The sequence below is a fragment of the Sinocyclocheilus rhinocerous genome, unplaced genomic scaffold, assembly GCF_001515625.1.
Source record: "Sinocyclocheilus rhinocerous isolate Xijiao unplaced genomic scaffold, SAMN03320098_v1.1 scaffold588, whole genome shotgun sequence".
Lineage (NCBI taxonomy): Eukaryota > Metazoa > Chordata > Actinopteri > Cypriniformes > Cyprinidae > Sinocyclocheilus > Sinocyclocheilus rhinocerous.
This window is the reverse complement of record NW_015635063.1, coordinates 948,943-974,177: the sequence shown is the minus strand read 5'-3', so window position 1 is coordinate 974,177 and position 25,235 is coordinate 948,943. Positions and strand designations below refer to the sequence as shown.

General features: G+C 37.1%; 3 protein-coding genes and 1 pseudogene across 5 annotated transcripts; 3 read left to right on the top strand and 1 right to left on the bottom strand.

The window, feature by feature from the left end:
• Positions 1-90: 90 nt before the first annotated feature.
• On the bottom strand, positions 91-1,580 carry LOC107746615 (E3 ubiquitin-protein ligase RBBP6-like; annotated as a pseudogene).
• Positions 1,581-6,227: 4,647 nt separating this feature from the next.
• Positions 6,228-11,955, top strand: ppig (peptidylprolyl isomerase G (cyclophilin G)). 2 transcript variants are annotated; one of them, XM_016560885.1, is made up of 9 exons: positions 6,228-6,303; positions 6,735-6,822; positions 7,085-7,114; positions 7,216-7,355; positions 8,687-8,855; positions 9,169-9,372; positions 9,501-9,582; positions 10,212-10,363; positions 10,594-11,955. In XM_016560885.1, the coding sequence occupies exons 1-9, from the start codon at positions 6,243-6,245 to the stop codon at positions 11,540-11,542; spliced, it is 1,875 nt and encodes a 624-aa protein (XP_016416371.1). In that variant the 5' UTR covers positions 6,228-6,242; the 3' UTR covers positions 11,543-11,955. The 2 variants fall into 2 exon arrangements, with proteins under 2 accessions (XP_016416371.1, XP_016416372.1); XM_016560886.1 differs by lacking the exon at positions 6,228-6,303 and having other exon boundaries at positions 6,738-6,822; positions 7,039-7,114.
• A 1,078-nt stretch (positions 11,956-13,033) lies between these two features.
• LOC107746632 (probable phosphatase phospho2) lies at positions 13,034-14,635 on the top strand. 2 transcript variants are annotated; one of them, XM_016560928.1, is made up of 2 exons: positions 13,034-13,124; positions 13,255-14,635. In XM_016560928.1, exon 2 carries the CDS (start codon positions 13,256-13,258, stop codon positions 13,979-13,981), a length of 726 nt encoding a protein of 241 aa, XP_016416414.1. In that variant the 5' UTR covers positions 13,034-13,124; position 13,255; the 3' UTR covers positions 13,982-14,635. The 2 variants fall into 2 exon arrangements, with proteins under 2 accessions (XP_016416414.1, XP_016416413.1); XM_016560927.1 differs by having other exon boundaries at positions 13,250-14,635.
• A 1,055-nt stretch (positions 14,636-15,690) lies between these two features.
• On the top strand, positions 15,691-22,162 carry LOC107746614 (lupus La protein-like). The gene is made up of 12 exons (XM_016560909.1): positions 15,691-15,811; positions 16,358-16,416; positions 16,508-16,611; positions 16,741-16,759; positions 16,869-16,937; positions 17,287-17,394; positions 18,020-18,123; positions 18,246-18,317; positions 18,392-18,434; positions 19,745-19,937; positions 20,031-20,147; positions 20,914-22,162. The coding sequence occupies exons 2-12, from the start codon at positions 16,360-16,362 to the stop codon at positions 21,006-21,008; spliced, it is 981 nt and encodes a 326-aa protein (XP_016416395.1). The 5' UTR covers positions 15,691-15,811; positions 16,358-16,359; the 3' UTR covers positions 21,009-22,162.
• The last annotated feature ends 3,073 nt before the right edge of the window (positions 22,163-25,235 follow it).

The following is a 25,235-nucleotide window of genomic DNA, read 5'->3' as shown; positions in this document are numbered from 1 at the left end:
CCATGTATCCCAATGGTAACACTTCTTTAATAAATATATCACTATTTGACATAGTTTCTATAACCTTTATTAAATTACCAAAATATATATTCATACAGTGTTTGCGGTCAAACTGTCAGGAGAAACATCTGACTGTCTGCAGGTTGGACAAAGGTGTCCGTCAGACTCCAGCAGACACGTTCTGATACCTGACACCAAAAGATTGTCAGAAACAGCCTGTTTGCTTCTAACTGATCTTTGTTTGATCAGACACTCACATTCATCACAGTAGCTGCTCCTGCAGCAGGGAATCATCACAGCATCGGTCAGCAGATCCTTACAGATCAGACACAGCAGCGCGGCAGGAACCGGATCGGATGAGGATGAGGATGAGGATGAAGGCTCATTCTGGGGTGAGAAGGGCGGCTTCTCTTTCTTCCCAATTGCATAGGCATCGCTGAACAGATCAAACACAACTTGATTCAAACAAAAGACTTTAACAAACACTAGAACCTGCAGCAAGAGCAAGTACAGTAAACTCACGCATCCATAACGGGAATGACGTATTTCCCACATTCTGGGCTGAGAAGGGCGGCTTCTCTTTCTTCCCAATCACATAGGCATCGCTAAACAGATCAAACACAACATGATTCAAACAAAAGACTTTAACAAACACTAGAACCTGCAGCAAGAGCAAGTACAGTAAACTCACGCATCCATAACGGGAATGACGTATTTCCCACTGCTGTCCATCATGACTCCCTTTCTGTCAGGATCATCCACCTCCACCAGGAAACTACGAGGAATCCCTGCGCATTTCCATATGTGTTTATGAGGAGCACAACTTTTGTCCTGTGAATTCATGAATGACATTCAAACTCTGACAGACTGACGGGGAAAAGAGCTCAAGTTCACAGCAGCTGTGATCTCTCAAAGCCCAGTTACCCCATTGCTCGGGCAGTTTTTAATGTGATGTCCAGGAATCCTACAGCGGAAGCAGATGTAGTTTGGTGGAAGCAGTCCGACCAGCTTCATTGCATCACTGATGAACGTCAGAATCATGAGCATCTCTCATATATCACAGATTCAGTCACTCTCAATGTCTGAACACTCACCTGCTGGAATAATAGCACAGACTGGACTTTGAGTTTGTCCTCCTCTGATGCATTTGCCTCTGCCAGATTCTCAGTCTGTTTCACAGGCATTTGCATGTTTTAATGTTTAGCACTGAGACACTCAAACCTCCTGGAAGAAGCTGCTTGTGTGTCGTTGTGGCTTCACAGTACATGATGTTATGATATTCAGCACTTATTGTCTTCATTACGACACTTCATGTGCAAACACTGAAGTTCATTACAGTGCAGCAGAGTGCAATTCTCATTGTTTTCAATACCTTCAGAAGCAGATCCAGTGAAACTGGTGAAGAATCACCAACCTCTATTCAATTGTTTAACTTAAAGGCAAAAACAAAACAAAAGATAAGCATTTATCCTTATAGAGAATGAGAAGTAACCATGGGAACGGATAGCGTATCCTGCTAATATGGCGGCGCCTTCCCGAAATGCAATGCGGAGTGAAAAGATCGTGACGTAACTCCTCATTCTCTGTATGTTTACGCCTGTAGGTGGCGACAAATTAACGTCTATTTTGCTGAGAAAAAAGAGTGAGAGTAAACAAACTTCAACAAATGACACAAGATTTATTTTTATTTTAAACACAAGAATTATGTTTAAAATAATTAAAAAATTCAAATAAATGTGTTTACATATAATGACACTCAAGCGAAACGAAACTCCAAGTCCTATTTGATTTTTGTCCGTTTTAAGCTTCCGCAGTCTCTAGTTCTGGCGGTTCAAAAATCCAGATATAATGAAGAAGAGAAATAGTAATAATAGTTGTATGGATTCAGAGTTTACTATCACAGACATAGGAATAAGGGGAAATGAAGAAGTGGATAAATTAGCAAAGCAAGCTTTACAGAGAGAAACGATAGAGATACAAGTTCCATTAAGTAAATCAGAGATTAAGGTTTTAATATGGAGTAAAGTGATTAAAGAATGGCAAGTTAAGTGGAACAATGGGGAAAATGGTAGATTCCTTTACAGTTTAATAAACAAAGTAAGTCATAATATAAAGTGTATAGGTAAGTCAAGGAAAGACGAGGTTATCGTTAACAGAATATTGCTAGGGCACTCAAATGTAAATAGCACTCTTAAAATAACAGGGAAACATCCAAATGGGTTATGTGAACAATGTCATGTTGAAGAAACAATACCTCATGTATTTCTTGAATGTAGCAAGTATGAACAAGAAAGAAGAAAAATGATAATAGAAATAAGGAAAAATGGAATTCATGAGGTTTTAATAAAATGGGCAAGTGAAATAAATAGTAATGTATTCTTTGATTTTATAAGAGACACAAGGTTGGTAAATAAATAGAATTTAAAACTCTGTTTCACACTCCGGAGCAGAAGGTGGCGGTAATGCACCTATTTGCGTTGGTGCCAGCCGCCGTTAAAAACCAAGAAGAAGAAGAAGTTCTGGCTTCAGAGTTGAGACAGAACAACTGATATAATAAAAGAAAATCCTGATTGCATAATAGCACAGTAGGTGGCGATATGCGCAAAGATTGCAACTCGCCATAAAACCAAGAAGAAGAAGAAGAAGAAGTTCTGGCGGTTTATGTTTTTACCCAGAATGCACCGCTGATCGTCACGGCGCCATCTTTACAGACCTGCGCGCTGAGGACACGAGAACGACAGTCAATGTTGTTAATGTTCTCTTCATTTTGGTAGCATTTGTTAACTTGGATCAAACATGTAAGTTATACTTCCTGTCAAAGATATAAATAAAACCTTTCAGTATGACTTGTACAAAGGAAAGATCGAGATGGAAATCTCAATATACTCTGTAATGGACACATGTAGCACGTTAGCATGCTAGTCATTCAATCATTAAAAGGCTAAACGTTGCGCTTTTTGTGCGGGTATGAGCAAATCTAATTACCCGGTTTTCTAAAGCTAATTAGATAAATAAACAGTTTAAACAAATTGGGATACACAGGGTGTGCTGCTGTTGGTGATTTCACGTGTGTTTTAGCACAAGCTGAGTGCAGTGAGACTCAGAGAAACACATTCAGCATCACGAAAAATAAACATTTTAATGTCGTTTTATTCTGAAGTTATTTATAATCTCAAAGGTAACACAAAAAACAAGTCGAATAGACTTATGAGACATGTTCATGGCCGCAATGTGTTATTCTGCTGATAGGGAAAGTGCCGACACTGACATTGACGCTTAATTAGAGTATGCTAAAAAAAATGGCATGAACAACTATTGACATGAAGGAAGAGGACTTGCTGCATAAGCAATATGAAATACTAATGCTCTATGTGGTGAATTTTTCAAAATATGTCAAACATGTCTTAAGTTATAATTCTCAACAAAACCAAAAGGTTTTGCCCGTCATGGAGTCTGTTAGTTTGTGTAATAGTGTTGTTACACTAGTGAAACAGGTATTGATGGTGTGCTCAGTCTGTAAGCTCAGATGTGTTGCTGTAATAGTGTTTGTTATGTTTTGTTGACTTGGCATCTGCATTTTCAATGTATACCAGAGTCCAATACCCCTGGCATATACAAGTGTATACAGATGGCTCAAAAGATCCAGAACATCAAATAACTGGGGCTGCTTTTTTAGTTCAAGACAGTGATGACCAGTGGATCAGTGGAGTAAAGCGAACTTCAAATCATTTGGCAGTTTATACTGTAGAAATGATAGGAATGCTCTTGGCTTTGCAGTGGGTTGAGGAACACAAACCTGAGAATGTTCTAATTTGTTCTGACTCAGTTTCAGTCTTAAAGAGTTTGAAATCTTTTAAATCATGTCACCAAGATATTCTTTTTAGTATCCTACAAATACATTCAAGAATTGTTCAAAATGATACATCAATCAGTTTTATATGGGTCCCAGCACACATAGGAATAAGGGGAAATGAAGAAGTGGATAAATTAGCAAAGCAAGCTTTACAGAGAGAAACGATAGAGATACAAGTTCCATTAAGTAAATCAGAGATTAAGGTTTTAATATGGAGTAAAGTGATGAAAGAATGGCAAGTTAAGTGGAACAATGGGGAAAATGGTAGATTCCTTTACAGTTTAATAAACAAAGTCAGTCATAATATAAAGTGTATAGGTAAGTCAAGGAAAGAAGAGGTTATCTTTAACAGAATATTGCTAGGGCACTCAAATTTAAATAGCACTCTTAAAATAACAGGGAAACATCCAAATGGGTTATGTGAACAATGTCATGTTGAAGAAACAATACCTCATGTATTTCTTGAATGTAGCAAGTATGAACAAGAAAGAAGAAAAATGATAATAGAAATAAGGAAAAATGGAATTCATGAGGTTTTAATAAAATGGGCAAGTGAAATAAATAGTAATGTATTCTTTGATTTTATAAGAGACACAAGGTTGGTAAATAAATAGAATTTAAAACTCTGTTTCACACTCCGGAGCAGAAGGTGGCGGTAATGCACCTATTTGCGTTGGTGCCAGCCGCCGTTAAAAACCAAGAAGAAGAAGAAGTTCTGGCTTCAGAGTTGAGACAGAACAACTGATATAATAAAAGAAAATCCTGATTGCATAATAGCACAGTAGGTGGCGATATGCGCAAAGATTGCAACTCGCCATAAAACCAAGAAGAAGAAGAAGAAGAAGTTCTGGCGGTTTATGTTTTTACCCAGAATGCACCGCTGATCGTCACGGCGCCATCTTCATAGACCTGCGCGCTGAGGACACGAGAACGACAGTCAATGTTGTTAATGTTCTCTTCATTTTGGTAGCATTTGTTAACTTGGATCAAACATGTAAGTTATACTTCCTGTCAAAGATATAAATAAAACCTTTCAGTATGACTTGTACAAAGGAAAGATCGAGATGGAAATCTCAATATACTCTGTAATGGACACATGTAGCACGTTAGCATGCTAGTCATTCAATCATTAAAAGGCTAAACGTTGCGCTTTTTGTGCGGGTATGAGCAAATCTAATTACCCGGTTTTCTAAAGCTAATTAGATAAATAAACAGTTTAAACAAATTGGGATACACAGGGTGTGCTGCTGTTGGTGATTTCACGTGTGTTTTAGCACAAGCTGAGTGCAGTGAGACTCAGAGAAACACATTCAGCATCACGAAAAATAAACATTTTAATGTCGTTTTATTCTGAAGTTATTTATAATCTCAAAGGTAACACAAAAAACAAGTCGAATAGACTTATGAGACATGTTCATGGCCGCAATGTGTTATTCTGCTGATAGGGAAAGTGCCGACACTGACATTGACGCTTAATTAGAGTATGCTAAAAAAAATGGCATGAACAACTATTGACATGAAGGAAGAGGACTTGCTGCATAAGCAATATGAAATACTAATGCTCTATGTGGTGAATTTGTCAAAATATGTCAAACATGTCTTAAGTTATAATTCTCAACAAAACCAAAAGGTTTTGCCCGTCATGGAGTCTGTTAGTTTGTGTAATAGTGTTGTTACACTAGTGAAACAGGTATTGATGGTGTGCTCAGTCTGTAAGCTCAGATGTGTTGCTGTAATAGTGTTTGTTATGTTTTGTGCCTGCAGTGCGATGGGGGTGAAGGCGCAGCGTCCTCGCTGCTTCTTTGACATTGGCATCAGTAATGTGCCAGGTGAGACTATGCACAGCTACTCTTCAGTACCTGAATGGGATACGTTTTACTTTTTGAAAATGTGGGATGTATTTCCCTGTATAATATTTTTCTCCCGCTGGTTTTCCTTGCTGCAGCGGGCCGAGTGGTCATGGAGCTTTTCTCGGATGCGTGTCCCAAGACATGTGAAAACTTCCGCTGCCTGTGCACAGGTATTTATATAATATATATATATATATATATATATATATGAGAGAGAGAGAGGGGGAGATGCTTAATGCAGTAAAATTACTGTCTCTGTGAGAGATGTTTTACATCAAGTGTTCCAGGTCTGTGTTTATGCATTGCTTTGTGGGTTTTTTCCATCTCTGTCTCCAGGTGAGAAAGGAATTGGTAAGACTACCCAGAAACCCTTGCACTACAAAGGAAGTCTGTTCATCAAGGTCTGATGGGTTACTCGGAAGCTACAGGCAGGTGAGTTTTAATTAGGGTTGGAGCTGAACTCTGCAGGGCTGCGGCTCTCCAGGACTGGAGTTCGCCACCCCTGATCTATATCATATGTGTGATGATATTTGACAGAAATGTTTGCCTTAACAGGAAATGGTAGAGGTGGTGAATCTATATATGGAGGTTTCTTTGAAGGTGAGTGTGCTTTTTTCCCCCACATAAGCATGTGCAAATTAATAAAATATTGCAGTTTTTTTTTTTTTTTTTAGATTAAAAGTTCCAGAGTAATTGTTTCAAGTCATTTTCTTGAGATGAATCTTTATTCACTTGATTGACCAGGTTCATAAATCAGACTATATTCAAATGCTTATATCTAGTAATCAAAATATCTAGTAATTTTTATTTACTTTTATTTGTATTATTTTTGGATTTTTATTTCTATTTAGCTTAAATTTTTGTTTAGGTAATTTTAGAGCTAGTTCCATAGCAACATTTCTAATTTAATCTTTTTCAGTGTAGGTTCATCTAAATATTTATTTTATTTTAGGTGTATTCAAGCACTTTTTAGTAGTTTTAGTTATCAATAACAACAGTGATTTCAATATTCTAACATTTTCTTTGTCTAGATGAGAGCTTCTCAATGAAACATACCAAGGATTTCCTGCTGTCGATGGCAAACAGAGGGAAAGACACCAATGGCTCACAGTTCTTTATGTGAGTCCAGCATACGTGCTTCTAATGGACTGTACCACCCTCTTTGAAAATGGACGATGGTCTGCGACTATCATTTTCTTTTTTGCAGCCTTGATGTTGAATAGATGTCTATGTCCTCAGTGCATTGGTTTGGTCTTGAACTAGATATGAACTGCAAATGATAATGTCTCAGATCGATTTATGGTGTGCATTAATCACTGTTTTTGTGTTCGTTAGATTTATATTTACATTCTGCCTCACTGTTTTGTGTCCCTGACCATAGAACTACAAAACCAACTGCTCACTTGGACGGGTAAGTGTGCAGCACAATGCGTTTATCAATATTTGATAAACAAACTGCTAGGTAACATATCTTATGCAGTGTTTAACAGGTTTTGTTGCTTTTTTCCACAGAATTCATGTGGTGTTTGGTCAGGTGATCTCCGGCCAGGAGGTGATCCGGATGATCGAGAGTCAGAAGACGGATGCCAACAGCCGACCCTACGCCGAGGTCAAAGTGCTCAACTGTGGGGAACTTGTTCCAAAATCTAAAGGTGATATTGCATATTTTTTTTCTCAGGTTTAAGGCTAGAAATGTTTAGATGTTTTATGTTATTAGCTTTACCTTATATTTTTGTGTACTTGTGTATAAAAATGCTTCTGGCCTAAGTAGGCTGTCCCTATGAAATCAGTTTTATTTTTTTCCTAATTTATAAAAAAAAAAAAAAAAAACATTTTCTGGATTCTGTTTGTTTTTCCTGTTATAATTTTAAATATTCTGTTTTAATGGTCAAGTAAAATTTTATTAATCAAAAAGCATAATTAAATAAACTCATTAAGCTTAGACAATTTAACAAAAATTATATGAAAATTGAAATAATGAATATGTATACACATGCAATTTTTATATTTGATGCAAATTTATTATCAAAAAAAGTGGTAATCAAATGAAGGCATAAAGCATTGTGCCATCCAAAAGTTTTAGATCTAGTCACGGTTCTTCCATCTCATTCATTTTGTGGTGACTTCTACACACAAAAGCATTCAGAGCCACTGTCAGTTCATTAAGAATTGACAAAAGAACTTATTATTTAATAAGTGAGTACAATCAATGCACATCAATTGTGATAAAACTGTCCAGTGTTATGGATGTCAGTATTTAATGGTCACTATTGGCTCGTTTCCACTGAGCGGTACGGGTCAGTACAGTACGATTCGATTCGGGACCGAACACCCTGATCCAGCTTGCATTTCCACCACCAACAGTACCCTTACTTGATAGGCGTGGTGTATGCCGGAAAGTAGCGATCGACGATAAAGCGCGACAATAGCCGTTTCTCAATATGACATGAAGCACATCTCTAAAACTCAGTTTTAATGAACAATAACAGCCATTATGAAAGTATAAGTACAAAGTATTTTATCCCCTTGTAGCACGCAAAAGTGACGATTCTAGTCAACCAATCAACGTTCTGCAGTGAGTTTGGCTCCACCCTTTTGGTACCCTTTGCTGTACTAGGTACCCCAACAGAAGGGTACCAAAAAAGTGGTACGGTTCGCTATTTTGGTACCATTCCCAACTTCTGACAATGAAAACGGACATAATTGCGTACCGTACTTTACTGAACCGTACCGCTCAGTGGAAACGAGCCATATGATTACTTGTGTTATTCACGACTATCTTGAGAATAGACTGGATGTTAATCATTCATGCAGAATGTTCCTGTAAACTTTTATTAATAATAAATTACGATTGGCAGTGCAAAAATAGCATCTCAAAGAGATCACACTTAAATTTATTCTTGGTTTAATCTTACTAACGCATTTTTTCCAGTTAAATTGTGATACTGTGTTCTAAAGTATTGCTTAAACTTCTGTCATCCAGCAAAGAAAGAAAAGAAGCATCAGTCATCCAGCGAGAGTGACAACGACTCTTCCTCAGACAGCTCGTCGGAGTCAGAGGAATCGGAGAAGGAGAAGAAACGACGGAAGAAACATAAGAAGGAACACAAGAAAAAGAAAGAACAGAAACACAAGAAGAAAGACAAGAAAGGGTGCAGTTGCCCTTTTATGATGGGAGTCTTTCACCCTACAGCAACGCTTATATAAAATGCTTCAAAATTTGAAGTATTTACTTTCCATGTGTTGAGCACATCATTACTAAAAGCTCCACACAGTACCAAAATTATCACAGACATAATAAGCAGTCTTTAAATTTATACAATTAAAATGTATTCATAACAATATCTGAAATAATTTTGCCAGCCAATCGTTTAAAAAAATTTTTTTTTTTTGTACAAATCATGTTCATTCTTGCTGAAAGTGATTTTTAATGTAGTAAGAATTTTAACATGTCTTTTTCTGTAGGTCTGATGAGGAAGAGGCTGATCCCCAACCCGTGTCGACCATCCGCCCAGAGGAAGTCCCGGCTATTCCAGAAAACCGCTTCCTAATGAGGCGAAGCCCCCAGAAGGCCAACGAAGAGGAGCAGGGCAAAGAAAAGCAAAAGGAGGACTCTGGGAAAGACAGACAAAGAGAAAGAGACCGGGAGAGAGAGAGGGAAAGGGACAGGTAGAATGTGATATGTTGATACTTCATTCAGTAATGATGTGGAGGATCATTTGTTGTACAGACATGGATGAAATACTTATGTTGTGAGATTTTTATATTTTGCTCGTAACTTGTAAATTATATTCCAGACCCATGGTGAACTCGCGGCCGAACCGCACGAGACTGGTGATGACCAGGTCAGGGCGCAGAATTAAAGGAAGAGGACCGAGGGTGAGAGAATAAATATGATTTGCTTTGAAAGGCAGATCATGAGAGTTAAATGTGAATTCACTCAAAAAGTTTGGGCTCTGTAAGATTTCAGAAAGACGTCTCTTATGCTTAGCAAGGCTGCATTTATTTGATCAAAAATGCAGTTAAAACAGTAATAGTGTGAAATATTTTAACAATTGAAAATATTTTTTTCTATTTTAATACATATTTAAATGTATTTATTCCTGTGATCAAAGCTGAATTTTCAGCATCATTACTCCAGTCTTCAGTGTCACGTGATCCTTCAGAAATCATTCTAATATGCTGATTTGCTGCTCAAGAAACATTTCTGATTATTATCAATGTTAAAAACAGTTGTGCTGTATAATTTTTTTGTGGAAACCATCATGCACTATGAAGTTCAAAAGAATAGCATTCATTTAAAAATAGAATTAAAAAAATATATATTATAAATGTCTTTACTGTTACTTCTGGTCAGTTTCACACATCCTTGCTGGATTAAAAAAAAATTTTACATACCAAACTTTTGAGCGATCCATGTTTTGTTTTACATATATCTTCTTTTTGATTTTAGTGAATAAAATTAAAGCTCATTTTTATTATTGTTATTATTATTATTTTTCCTGTAGCGCTACCGGACACCATCTAGATCTCGCTCGCGGTCATGGGATCGGTTTCGCCGCAGTGAGACACCTCCACACTGGAGGCAGGAAATGCAAAGGACACAGAAAGCTAAAGCCAACACAGCCGCCACCCAGGATCGATGGATCAAAGGGGACAAGTATGTGCAATTTTTACAGTGCACACAAATATTGCATCCAGGATTCATGCAATGAGTTCATAAACTTGTTCACTCAAAAGTAAAATTTTGTTTTCTTGCCCTTGTGCTATTCCAAAACGTTACTTGCACTCAAGAGTTATCTATATTATATAATTTATTAAAAAAAACTATTATTTATTATTCTTTCTTGAAAATAAATCTTTCATGTGTTTTTTAAAAATTTTTTTTAGAGGTGATATGTCAGAGGAAAAGACCGAAGCCACTGAGCCAGCCAGCGAGAACACCGCTGCAGGACAAGAAGAGGCAAAAAAGAACTCTGAACGAGAAAAGAGAGATGCAAAGCGGGACAAATCACGCAGTCCCTCCAGAGGAAGAGACCGGAAGAGGGACAAACATCGCTCCAAAAGCAGAGATAGGGATGCACGGAAAAAGGCCGATGCTGATGCAGAAAAGAAAAAAGCTCGCAGCCGGAGCAAGAGCAAAGAAAAGAAGAGAGAAAAGGAAAAGCACAGTAAAGCGGATGACAAACGGGGACGCTCAAGCAGCAAAGACAGGAAAGAGAAAGATGCCAAAGAGCGTGACAAGGAGGGCGAGCAGAAAGACAGAAGCAAAGAAAGGAGCAAACAACATTCAGAAGGGAATGACAAGGAAAAGTCAAAAGAGGTGGAAAAGAAGAAGAATGGAGAGCAACGACGCGACCGATCTAGAAGCAGAGAAAAGGGTCGTGACGGGTCACGGAGGTCCCGGTCCGGAGGCCGCGACAAGCGTGGCCAATCACGAGACCGAGGCCGTGACAGACGCCACAGCAGCAGCCGGGACAGAAGATCATCTCGCCGGTCGAGAAGCAGAGAGCGAGACAGACGAGACCGCGGGAGAGACGCAGAAGACCGAAACAAGAGGAAGAGTGCAGAGGAGTCAAAGAGCAGAGGACGAGACAGGAGCTCCAAAGAGCGATCCTCCCAGAGACCGAGAAGCCGAGAGCGAGATGATCGACAGAGCGGCAGGAAGAGGAAAGAAAAGAGTGAGAGTGGAAGCAGCGATTCTGAGAGCGATGCTGATAAACAGAAGAAAAGAAAAAGGAGCGAGAGTCCGAAATCTAAAGAGAGAGCGAAGGACAAATCTAAAAGTCCAAGCAAAGATGCGAAGAAAAAGGACTCCTCTTCCAGTGACAGCGACTGAGAGACTGCATGTACCACTCCATTTTTTGTTTTCATTTTCCCCATCAATGACTTGCTGTACAACGTTGGATACAAAGAGACATATTTTAGTCATTGTGTGAAACAGACATGCCCCTCTATGACTGATACGGATCGCAATGTCCTAATTTGTTTCAGTTGAATCGGTTATATTTGTCCTGCTTTTATCTGACATTTGTTTAAATTTTCTTGCCCATATCCTGACATAAACGTTTAGTGAAAATGGTTGCTTAATTGTTTTTCTGTCCAATCTGAGCTGTTTTTTAAAATGGGTTTGTTGGGGACATGTTCGCATACATTGGAGTTTTGTAAGGGCTTTATGTTTGTAAAGAGATGACAATGTTAGCTTCTGTTGAATTTGACAAATAAAAATTGATACTGAACCTGTGAATTTCACTTTCAGTGGTCCTGTTTATTGAAGACTCTTCCTAACTTTCTTCAAGTGCAATTAGGAATTAAGGATGCAGAATTTATTGGTAGAGATTTTTTTCATTTATTCTATTTTTCTTTAATTTATCTGTATTTAGTTGATATGAAAATCTGAAATAGATTTTTGTTTTGTCTCTAATTTTATTTTATAACTTTAATTTTAGGTCTACCATTGTGCATTAATATTAGCATTTGTTTTTTATCATACATTTTTTTTTTAATGTTTTAGAAAGAGATCCTCAAAATCCTGACTGTACGACCCTTTAATATGTAAATAAAATGTCCTGTTTATTGAAGACTCTTCCTAACTTTCTTCAAGTGCAATTAGGAATTAAGGATGCAGAATTTATTGGTAGAGATTTTTTTCATTTATTCTATTTTTCTTTAATTTATCTGTATTTAGTTGATATGAAAATCTGAAATAGATTTTTGTTTTGTCTCTAATTTTATTTTATAACTTTAATTTTAGGTCTACCATTGTGCATTAATATTAGCATTTGTTTTTTATCATACCTTTTTTTTTTAATGTTTTAGAAAGAGATCCTCAAAATCCTGACTGTACGACCCTTTAATATGTCAATAAAAGGAAACGACACATTGGAACCTGGCTTTATCCAATGTTCAGATTTCTCTTCTGGAAATGTATGAAAATTAGCGCATGTTTAATTAAATAACGCCTCATTTCCACATTTAAACATTTTTCAGAAAACGTAATACAAAACAAATGTCTTAATGTACTGATTAATCCGCTAAGGTACCACGTGAATTTTTTTTTTTTTTTTACTATATTCAAGCTTGAAATTAGTGTTTCAGTCATAAATTGTACCTTTATGACTCTACTATTCTAAAATATTTACTAACACTATATTTTAAGTAAGACAACTCATTCTCATTCAGAATACACTGATTCACTTCTTTGAATGAAACAGAAAGCAAGCAAGAACCAACGACCCAAGCTCTTACGATTGTAGTGACCAATCAGAGCCTACCAAGTCGTTTGAGTGACGTGAGTGGCAGCCAATCAGAGACGAGCCGTCGCTTGCGGGGCAGTGACTAAGCATGCTTTGTGATGTAGGCAAGTGTCGGTCTCAGAATCGATAACGAAGTCGAATAATTCACTCAGGCTGCCGCTTCAGGTCAGTATAAATTTGATTTGCTTACATGCATCTCGTTATTTGACTTTCCGAGACAGATATGTCGAATACTGAACATCTTTTTTGTCGCTCATTATGTCAATACTTTGTTTTTGTGTCATTTCCAGCGCAGAATGAAGAGCTTAGTAGTGTTCGACTTCGATCACACTATAGTGGATGACAACAGCGACACATGGGTGATCCGCTCCACTCCCGAGCAGACGTTACCGGACTGGCTGAAGAAGTCATACCAGAAAGGCCTCTGGACCGAGTATATGGGTCGAGTCTTGACCTACATCGGAGAGCAGTCTGTCCAGCCGGAGCACATGCGCGCGGTCATGGAGAGCATCCCGTTCACCGACGGCATGATCGAGCTCCTGGCCTTCATATCTGAGAATAAGAAAGACGTCGACTGCATCATAATCTCCGATTCCAACAGTATCTTCATAGACTGGGTTTTGCATGCATCAGGGGTGAAGTCTGCTGTAGATGACGTCTTCACCAACCCTGCCAGCATCGATGCACGCGGCTATATGAGCGTGCGCTGCTTTCACGCGCATGACTGTCAGCAATGTCCCGTAAACATGTGCAAGAGGAGGGTGCTGCAAGATTTCAGAGAGAAGCAAGCTAAGGCTGATGTGCATTATGAGAGGATTTGCTATATAGGAGATGGAGGAAATGACTTTTGCCCCGTTCGAGAATTGAAAGAAGGGGATATTGCAATGCCTAGGAAAGGATTCACCCTAGAGAAACTGTTGTGCAAAGCCATTTCAGGGGATTCAGAAGCACTGCATGCGAAAATCATGCCCTGGACTAGTGGCAATGAAATCCTCAGGGAATTAACAGCTCTGATTGAGTAATATATTATTATAGACAATATTGTGACAAACTACAGACTCACTGAACTAATAGAATATCACATGTTTATTCTGCACTAAATGCATCATGTGCATGAATGGGCATCCTATTATAGCTCATTTCCCCCTTAATCTACTTGATAAACTAATTTGGGCATGGTGTAATATCTGTCAGAATTAAGTTTATGTTTTGGTTTCATTGCACATTTTAAAATGTAATGTTTTTAACAGTTTTACATATTATTGTTTTGACAGTGATTTTAATCTTTTTGAGATTTAAATAATAAAATAAGCTCACCGTCTGAATTTATATAACAATAATTTAACAGTTTGAGGTGCTTAATATTTAATCCACCGAGGTTTGCTGCAGAACATTAAAATGAACAAATGTAAATGCTGGCGAAATATTTATTCTAAAATCTGCACGATGAAAATCCTATCTATAAATTCTATGCCGATGAATACCATTATTGTCATGTTGTAAGAAGTAAAGCAGCATGACTGTGACCCTAATCTTTAACACTGCAGTTTGGAAATGAAAATAGTTTAATATTTCAATGCAGAAGATATAAAACGAACCATATTATTATTATTATTAGAAACCCTAATCTGCATGTTAGTACCATATTCGCATAAATACAGTGGACAGGGTTTTTATTTTAGGGCTATTTTACTATATTTTATTTATATTTTTAAGTTTATATATTACAAATAAATTAATTAAATAATATAATTAAAAAAATGTTGTTGTTATTATTAACGAAACACTTAAATGTTTTATTTATTTTCGGATTTTCATTGTGGTGTCAGACTTTTGGACCCCACTGTATGTTTCAGTCATGTTTCGAAAGCCAGCCGGGTCATAGTACCTCGTGCTCGAGTCCTGATAACAGCATTTTGGGGTCAGATGTGTCGCTCTTGACTTTAGATAAACAGTTTTGTGAATGTTTGTTCCTGAATGAGCTTGAATTTTACATGTGTGTTGTAAATGCAGCCTGAGTCTTGATTCAGAGTGTTGTATTCAAAGCAGAGATGAATGGAGAACAGGGACTCTATATTGGCTTATAAATAAACAAAGTTTGCATGTCAGAAAAGTTCGTTAATATGACCGGAGTGGAGACCTTGTTCCTGTTAGCATTTACAACTAATCATGTGTCCTTTGTACTTGTGACACACAGGCCATGCACATGTTTAGTGTCTGATTATAAAGGAATAAATTACCCAGTCTAAGTTATGGCTTGCCTTTTGCTTCTTTGAATAAATGATTGTATCGGAATGGAGGTTAAACTAAGCTTAGATAGCAGCCATGACTTAATGAGTCCAGCACACAGAGTCCAGCTGCATAAACCTCTAAAACCATTAGTAATAATTATAGGTTATATGATGTGTTTTCTTGTACAGCCGGCTTCTTGCTTTTGTTAGGGATTAAAAAATAATATTCAATAAAACAAGAGAAGAGAATTTCTATAAGAGAAATCCCAGTGTTCTCTAACTGAAAACGCCTGAAATATTTAGGCTATTAATAAACTGCCTGTGTTTTAGCAAAGTGGTGCATAGGAGCATGGTAAAAATGGTAATGCACATTCAAACTAATGAAATAATTTAAAATGATTGAAAATAAAATAATTTAAAAAGAGCGGCTCGATGTTTATGCAAAAAAATAAATAAAACAGTCAGGAAATGAGCGGATTCCGTGTTGAACTCACTTTCCCATGATTCTTCACCCGGTCTCTGAGTGACGTCATAACAACGCGACGCCATCCCCTGACGCACGTTCGGATGGCGTTTAGCGTGGCGTTTGATTGAGCTCAGACAGATCAGAACGCAAGCAAAGTGAGTATGGGGTTTTTGCAGCGTTGATTGTTTTTCTAATGTTTACAGTGTCGCAATGCTTCAGAACGGAGAGAAAAACAGCAATGACTGATTGGGCGCCCGATGTTTGTTCAGTGTCATTGTGTAACATGTGGCGTAACGTTACATGATTTATAAATATCTATAACAGATATTGACTGAATTTATAGCCTACAGACAGGTTATTTTAATCCTATTTAACACTGGATATGTTCACTTCAACAGTCAGCACTCGATATAAAACAGAAGCTGCACGCAGGAGTTTTGCTGTAACGTTACTCACACGTGGTCTGAGAATAAATTGATATTGTTCAATAAAAAACAACAACACGTGGTTTGAGATTCACACACTTGTCTAGTCACACCTAAATTTTTCATCACAATCTTTTACTTAAATTGTTATGCTGATAATACAGTCTTGTGATGTCACTTTTATAGAAAATGCAGAATAGAAACAGTGTAAAAGTGTACAGACTTTTTGCAAAATAGAAAATAAAAATCTGTTTTTGTTATTTCTCGTCCCAGCAGAGATGGCAGGCAATCAGGAAATGTCTCTTCTGGAGAAGAAGGTGGCAGAGCAGATCGAGGTGAGATGATGAGCATCATAATTAGGTTTATTTTCTCCTTCAAAGCCTTCATTCAAATAAGTGACATGAATGTGTTTCTGTGTGTGTTCAGTACTATTTTGGTGACCACAATCTCCCTCGAGACAAGTTTCTGAAGGAGCAGCTGCAGTTAGATGATGGCTGGGTCACTCTGGAGACAATGCTGAAATGTAACAGGTAAATACAAGAGAAATGCATCATGTTTTTGGAAATTGGAAAATAGAAGCTGGGTTTCTTTGGGTTCTAAAATGTCTTAACTCACGCTTACACAAATGAATTCCATAAAAAGGTTGTAAATTTGAGCAGAAAGTCATCATTTCATAAAGTAACGGCATTAAATGTTGCATTCACTGCAAGAAATCCTCAGTATTTTTGTCTTGTTCTACAATACAAATACATAAAACATCCTTAAATCAAGATACGTTTAGTTGCAGATGCATTTTGAAGATATAAAGTTAAAGGGGTCATATGATGCGAGACTCAAACACAAATCCGTCTACATGGTGAGCGAATGGGAACAATGACATCAAGTTCCTCTTTCTGCCTCTTCGCGTTACCTTTGCTCTAAAACAAACAGTGTATAATAGGGTTTTAACAGGTCCTGTTTGTATTACTGGATACTAGGGCTGCACGATAAATCGAAATGGAATCGAGATCGCGATTCGACAGAAGCTGTGATTGTCATGCGTATCTTTCAGTGAACTGCTGATTACAGAACCAGCTTTACTAACAAAATGCGCATGACAATCGCATTCGATTAATCGTGCAGCCCTACTGGGTACTATTGTTTTTCTCTTTTGTCAAGCCACATGTTTCTGTTGGTTGACGGATATTAATGTTTAAATTCAACAGAAAGGTTTTCCTCTTGAAACCACGCTGGATGAAATTAAAGAGTGGTTTGCAGATAAAGGCACAGTTGAGAACATCTACTTGAGGAAAGGAGCCCAGAAGACTTTCAAAGTAAGAAACCATTTGGACAAGTATCTCAGGAAGAATTTTTTTATGACTTCAGAGGTCAGACCAGTGTTATGGTTTATATACTCTTTATTAATATTTTGAACGTTTTAATGAATTATTTTAATTTTGTATTTTTATTTTTATTCATTCTTTAAAAATTTCTATTTAGCTTTATTTTTTAGTTTTAGTCATTTTAGTACACTGTTAAAAAAATTGTCTATAAAACGTATTTAGAATACATTTTACAAGAAAATGCTTGAATTTCAGTCTTCAAAATTTAGTTTAGTTTAACGTGTTGCTGTTGCTTTGCTAGTAAATTTCACAATTAATTACACAGTTTCTGAGTAAAAATTGCTTGCTCAGTGTACGTCAAACTTATTTTATTTTAGTTAGTTGCCAAGGCAACATTTTAAGTTGGCATTTCATATAATACTTATATTTTATTTTTTCAGCTTCTTTTCAGTCAATCAAAACAAATGTTAATTTTTTTTTAGTTAACAATGGGACAGACAAGACTACAATACTTGAAAACTGTACTTCGCATTGTAAAACTATTTTACTGTGAGTAAATCAAGAAATGTTGTATCTACCTCAGTTTTTCTGTTTCCGTTGCTGTTATTGTCTGCAGGGATCGATCTTTGCGGTTTTAGAGTCTGAAGAAGCCGCCAAGGCTTTAGTGGCGCGCACTGATGTCAAAGAGTACAAAGGGAAAGAGATGATCGTCATGATGAAGTAGGTGCTTCTGCAGTTCAGTTCCTCACTTGTCTCTGAGCATTGCATGTTGTTTTCTTAGTACCTGAATGGCTTTGAATGTTCTGGTGTGAGAGTTGTTAACCTTTTTGACCTCTCTGTAGAGATGACTATTTTTCTAAAAAGGTGGCCGAGAGGAAGCAGAATCGCGTGGAAGCAAAAGCTAAAGCAAAAAGGTAATGCACAACACCTGTTTTCTACAAAAAAGTGAGATGAGTTGAAAGTTATAATTGGTAAATGTGCATTTCAGTGAAAAGGAGGACAAGCAGAAGCAAGCTGAAGATGAAGAGCTGGTGAGTTTTCATGCGGAAATGCAAATTCTGACAATCTACTGTCCGCAGGAGACTTTGACATAGAGTTACAGAAGCTACAGCAAGATGCAAACTCCTCTGACCAGCACCAAAAATAGAAAGGCAAGATTAGAGTTTGCAAAAGCCAGTAGAGCTTTGGAACTGAGTTTATGGACCGATGAGACAAAGATGAACCTTTATCTAAGTGATGTGAAAGCAAAAGTGTGGAGAAAAAAGGGAACTGCAAATAATCCTAAGCATACAGCCTCATCTTGTAAAGCATGGAGGAGGCTGTGTCATGGCATGGGCAATGGGCATGCATGGCTGTCTGGAACAGGCCCTCTCAGCTTTAATGATGGCTTAGCTGAAGAGGAGACTAAAGGCAGAAACTCCCCAAAACAAGCAACATTGGCTGCATTAAAGGCAGGGAAATGCATTTCAACGGATGAGACCAAGAGTCTGTTGATGTCTGTGGGTCGCAGACTCACTGCTCTGATTGCATGCAAGGGATCTGCAACTAAATAACAGCTTTTAATCTTTTACATCTTCCTTAAGTTCAACTGTCCCAATACTTATGCTCACATTTTTTTAAAAACATGGTTTTAAAGATGAAAGTATAATTTTTTTGTTTTTGAAAAGCCTCACCAAAGCTGCATTTGTTTGAAAAACAAAACAAAAAAACAGTAATATTGTGAAATGTTACTACAATTTCAAATAATTGTTTTCTGTTTGATTGTATTTCAAAATGTAATTTATTCCTGTGATCAAAGCTGAATTTTCAGCATCATTCCTCCAGTCTTCAGTGTCACATGATCTTCAGAAATCATTCTAATATGCTGATTTGCTGCTCAAGAAGCATTTCTTATTAATTGTATAAAATGTTGTGCTGCTCAATATTTTTATGGAAACTGTGACGCATTTTTCAGGATTCTTTGATGAATAGAAAGTTCAAAAGAACAACATTTAACCATTATGAATGTGTCTACTGTCTGTCTTAACATTTTTTTTTTAAATCCAGTCTTTATTAGCAATATGAGTTATACCTTTAAAGAATGAATCGACGCGTTTCAAAAAGGCGGGGCATAGAGGAGAAACAATAATGTACAGTATGTGGAAAATAATGTTTTTTTAACTTTAAATCGCATAAACACATTTCATTACACCAAATACACAAAATAATGTTCTTTTTAGCAGCATCATATGACCCCTTTAAAAAAAATTTTTTTAAATCCATATTGCTTTATTAGCAATATGAGTTATACCTTTAAAGAATGTCTTCCTCCATTAATTTCTGTCGTTGATATCTTCCTCAGGGCACCATCCTGTTCCACTCAAACGCCCAGGAGGCCCTGCAGAAGGTCCGAGAGGCTAAAGGAGAAGAAGATCCTAAGGTTAAAGAGCAGGTTGTTCAGTGGGAGGCACTTGAGGGAGACGTAGAAATGGAGACTCTGAAGAAAATCATGGAGGATCAGCAGGAGTCCATGAACAAACGTAAAGGAGGCAGAGGTAATTCAGAGGACACAATAAACACACATGCAGGTGTCTGAACTCACAGTTTAACACATTGCTCTGATGCTACGCCGTATCCTGTGACTGCAGGAGGTCACAGGGGTCGTGGAAGAGGCAGGGGAGGACGCAGAGACCGAGGAGGAAGAGAACAGACCCAGTTCAAGGGAAAGAAGACCAAGTTTGATAGCGATGAAGAGGGAGATGAAGGTAAAAGGGACATTTCTCCTCGATTGATGTCACATACACTGAAAGAAATGGCGTAGAAACAATTTTCACTCTGAAATTGCTAGTCACATATAGTTACAAAAAAAAACAGGAAGTAACATGTTGAATTAAATATGAAATGTTGAAGTTGAAAGACCAAAGTAGTATTTTCTTATAAAACGTACTCCAATAATCTGTTTTATTTACAACTTTGAAAAGTCATTTCTAATGCAATTTTAACAAATATAAATGTAAAACAATAATATAATAGGTATGATTTTGTTTTAAATATATATTTGTGTTTATTTGTTTATTGAACTTCTTATGCCTGGTAATACTGGTCATTTAAAACATTTAGAAGTATAATTAAATAATATACTTAAGACATAGTCAGACGTTGTGGTCGTAGTTTTCTTCAATACAAAACTACTACAAATCAAAACCAAACAGAATATAATGAGCTACGAATTTGTTGCATAGCCTTTTCTATTTGTTTTTATTATTTTAAAATTGTAATTGCAGCAAAACAAATGTACTTTCTTGTTCTTACTATATCCGTGACATAAAACTGCCTTTGTACATGCATTTCTAATTGAAGATTTCTGATAGTTTGTTGAGTCTGAGGCTGAGACTGGAGGTTAGTCAGGCTTTTCATTAGTTTCATCACCCACAGACATGTAGTGTATTCAAATGCCTGAGTAAATAAAGTTTGCTTTGAGTTTTTGGCTTTAGTCATATGAAATCAGAAATGTATTTTCTCCTTCAACAGAACAAGCCAGTCCAAAGAAGAGACCTCTGGAGTCTAACGGTCAAGATAATGAAGAGCCGGCTTCCAAACAAGCAAAAAGCGAGAACGGTTCTTAAGGGCAAAGAACTGTGGCCTTTTTTTTTTTTTTTGTAACCTGGAAAATGCATTCTCAGACTACTTGTGTCAAAAGATGCACAAAAGCTTTATGCCACACTTTTTCCCTGAACTCACCATGAAAAAGGCACTTTTTCTTTTTTTCTTTGAACAAACATACTACGTGCCTGGATGTTGTTTATTTATTTGCCATACACACACTTATGATTGCTGGTATGATTTAAGATCTCATCTGCAGCTCTATAAATGTGTCATTTCAAAAATCTATTCAGCTTAAGCAGTTAGCTGGAAGCGCTTCTATAAGTGTTGACATCTTTAATTGCATATTTTCATTCCTTGAGCGCTGACAGTCTGCAGAATCTACACCGATTGTGTTTTGAGCGTAATCAAAGAGTTGATTATCGGTTCTGACAGCATTTGTTAAACGCAGTACTGTATTATCATAGAACTGTTTGAGGCCTATAAGTGAACTTATTAAGGTTTTGAAAATGTCCGAATTTTTAGTAATAAGCATTGGTCAATATTGTTGTTTTTTTCCATTAACGAAAACCTGTTTTCCACCTGCTAGATTATTCCATTGCTTTTGTCACTTGCACAAACGTAACCTAAGACAATAAGTGTGTGTTATTCTTGTTTCTTTTTATACGTTGCTGTAAAGTTGCTTTAAGTGGTTACAGAGGCATGTCGATCTGGAGAGTTTTCATTAGGAGGAATTAGATTTGACTGAACTTTTTTTTTTTTTTTTTATCATATTTTCTTTATCACAGCAACGGAAACATGTCTCTTAATCTAAAGTGCTGTTTTAGATGCCATGCTTCATATTTACCCATTCAGGGCTTCAACAAGCACTCATTATTTTTTCCTTATGTTTTTTTACTGTCTGTCATCTGTTGAGATGAATATTACACAAATTTAGAAATTCAATAAAGAGTCTTGAAAATCAGAATAGTAATTATGTATGTGGTGTTGTCATTTTTGATGCAGTAATCATGGTGCACCAATTCATTTGTGGCTCTTAAACTCTTGAGTATTGGTGAATGTTATTTATATTTAAATTAATATTCTTGCAGTTGAACAGGCCCCTAATGCTTCTGTTGTTAAAAAAAGGCAAAAATTATAATGACAGACACTAACTTTGTACTCAATGCTTTTGACACAATAGACTCAAAACCACAGTGAATCCTTCAAAGATTACACCTAAAACTTGCTAAAGAATTGAGCATAAAAAGTAGTAAATGTTGTCTAGCTGGAATGCTCATTTAAAAATTCTAATATTTTATATTTAGATTGCAACAGTGGCAGCCAGAGAGAACTATTGTGCTCGATGGAAATTTGTTGTGTCAGACTGAATCTAAACCATTGTCTTTTTGTAATATTGCTAATATTATGACTACCATGTTTCTGCCTTAAGTCTTGATTCACCCTTCCACAAATGAAGGCCTTAAAAAGGTCTAAAATCTGAGCAGAAGAGATTTAATTCAAAGTCGTGCATGGCATTAAATGTTGCAGTGCATTAAATGCACTTTAAAAAACATTACAAATATATTTACGAACGATACATTTACTTGAAATACAAAATGACCCAAAAAGTCTTGTTTTCTGAGAAACTAATCAAAATAGATTTTTGATTTTGAAGTTTATGCTTAAAGTAAAATTTAGATTTTTTTTCTCAAAATGAATTAAAAAGTAATGAACATCTGTTGAAATTTTTATTTTTATACTTCGAAAAACATTGACATTGTGTTCCCTTTCAACTTTTTCATTAAAGTATTGCATTTGCCTTCATAACAGCTGCAGAAACCTTGGACTAAATTAAGAAGGCTATATCGTATATGCTACAATACATTACTTTTTTTTTTTTTTAAATGAAACTAAAAATGATTATGATTAACTGTTATTGAAAGACCTGTATGCTCACAGCACAAACATCGCTACATCATTATGATGTGTGATATCATATTGTGTTGAGAGGAAAAGTGTAAAGCTCCGTGTCTTTTAGAGGTTAAAGCTGCAGTCCGTAACTTTTGGCGCTCTAGCGGTTAATAAACAGAACTGCGTGCGTCTTGCGGAAGAACATTGTAGCCGGAGCTACTTCTCTGTTTTATGTCTATGGCGAATCACGCAGGTACTGGGCTACTCCGCAGCGGTACCTACTCCGAACCAGTCTAAATAGTCCGAATATAAACACTTATTATAGGTGTACCGTAGTGATTCAGGACAAGCCAAAAACACGGTTTGGAAAATGGATTCATGGTGTACTCGCTTATTATATAAAATTTGTACATTTTGAACACAAAAAAGTTACGGACTGCAACTTCAACTTTTGATCTGAATTATTATTGTGATATCAGTGCAAATCCAGCAGGGGGCGTCATGCCTCCATTTAAGTGCCCAAATATCAAGACGTTTCACTGCAGTTTTTGCATGCTAAATTCAGGTTTGTTTTGCTTAGAGGTGGTTGTGCCCTTTGATGTTTTCCTTTTGAGTAGAATGCAAATACTTCTATCTGTGGTGTTTTTCCTTTGGTGCAATTTCACTGTTGGGAAGCAAAATTTCCAGTAGACTGGTGTTGATCCTCGGCTCACCGCATCAGCGCATTTCAGTTTCTTGATCTGCTCCCACCATGGTTTGAGATTTGTTTGTCAAGCTCCATGCTTTTGAAATCTCCACCTATTTTACATGTCCATATTATGTCTAGATGTTCATGCTGGTGTGAAGAGCCATCTTTTGGCTGAAGAGATGCTCTGAAATCAAGAATGTCATGCTTGGGCCAGTGAGCATCGATACCCAACCAAATACACAACACACTAAAACCACTACAAATGATTTTAGAAACAAACTTAAGTTGGAAAAAAAAACAGCTTAAGCCAGCCTGTTGGTCTTATCTGGTTTAAACTGGTCTTCCAGCCTGGCTAAATCAGTTTCTAAACTCCTTCTAAAACAAGCAAGCCAGTTTAGGCCGTTTTTTTAACCCCCAGCATCACTCTAGTAACCCGTTTTGCATGTGCAAATATCATATCATCTTTGTAGTCTCACTCTATGTGACAATCTGATTGTTATTCTCATTTCTCCCAGTTAAGATGCATTATTATTTTCTGACGTCTTAGATTTTTGCTGTTTTCTATGGGCTTTTTCCCCCCATTTATGATGTCAGTTGACATGGAGCAACTCACAGTATCATGCACACACACAGGTCTTCATGCATCGGTGCGTGGTCTATTGTCACCCTTGTTTTGCATGCACAAGCAGTCGCCAGCATGTGTCTTTCAACGTCTGCAGCACCTGAAAGTCAAACATTCAACTGTGGCTGTTCAACGCACATAATGCATGTCCTGTGAAATGAATGCCAATGGCTTTACGATCGTTTACAGAGATATCGCCATACGTGACGTGAATGTGACATGAATCGTTTGTTAACAAATAGGTTGTCGGGTGTCATTGAGTACACAATCCAATATCTACAACGCATCAGTTGGAAATTCACAGCACTTGTTGAAGTCAAGTAGATACCTGTTATGTGTCAGTGCTTTGTAATTACCCTTTTGCATGTAAGCAACCTGTCACGTCACTCTGTCCCAGCATGCACGCTGCTGATGGGACACTCATTGTTATATGACCTTGAAAAGTGCATGTGTATAACCAGCCACAGGCACCTACAGCTCGCTCTCATTCGCACATGGTCAATACCTGAGCAATCAGGGCTTTAGTTCAGTAGTCTGTGGGCGGCGAGGGCTTTCAGAGATGAATGGACAGAGAGATCAGCCTGATAACGGAGGATTAATTCCCGCCTCAGTGCATTATGTGCAGCCGTTAAGCAGTATTTTAAGTTGATAAAGTGTTGAAGAGGTTAGAAGAGAAGAATCATGTGTTTGTGTGCGAGAAATGGAGAATGTCCTCTATTCAAGGTCACAGGAAAATGTGCAGTTGATGAACGCGGGATGTGTGTATTTTGACTGAGACGTAAGCCGTACAAGGGCGGAGAATCAGACTGGAGGGGTTCTTCTCCCTAAGGCGGTCTTGACACCACAATGACAAGATGATTAATTTCTATTTTTAGTCCTGTTTTTTTTTGTTTTTTTTGCCACAAGTCACACTATGATCTTTACAAGTCTTTAAAAATGTCAGTGGTATCATTTGAGTACTAAACAAGTGTTTAAATCCTAGTTATGAAATTTCTTCATTTTAGGAAAGGGCAGCATTAGAAACGCCACACTGGACTTAATTTAAAA

Excerpts from the sequence above, each read along its gene's own strand:
- ppig (XM_016560885.1), top strand. The coding sequence starts at position 6,243 with ATGTTTGCCTTAACAGGAAATGGTAGAGGTGGTGAATCTATATATGGA. Across the intron at positions 6,823-7,084 it reads AATGGCTCACAGTTCTTTAT|AACTACAAAACCAACTGCTC; the intron begins GTGAGTCCAGCA and ends CCCTGACCATAG. Across the intron at positions 7,115-7,215 it reads CCAACTGCTCACTTGGACGG|AATTCATGTGGTGTTTGGTC; the intron begins GTAAGTGTGCAG and ends TTTTTTCCACAG.
- LOC107746632 (XM_016560928.1), top strand. The coding sequence starts at position 13,256 with ATGAAGAGCTTAGTAGTGTTCGACTTCGATCACACTATAGTGGATGAC.
- LOC107746614 (XM_016560909.1), top strand. The coding sequence starts at position 16,360 with ATGGCAGGCAATCAGGAAATGTCTCTTCTGGAGAAGAAGGTGGCAGAG. Across the intron at positions 16,417-16,507 it reads AGGTGGCAGAGCAGATCGAG|TACTATTTTGGTGACCACAA; the intron begins GTGAGATGATGA and ends GTGTGTGTTCAG. Across the intron at positions 20,148-20,913 it reads CGATGAAGAGGGAGATGAAG|AACAAGCCAGTCCAAAGAAG; the intron begins GTAAAAGGGACA and ends CTCCTTCAACAG.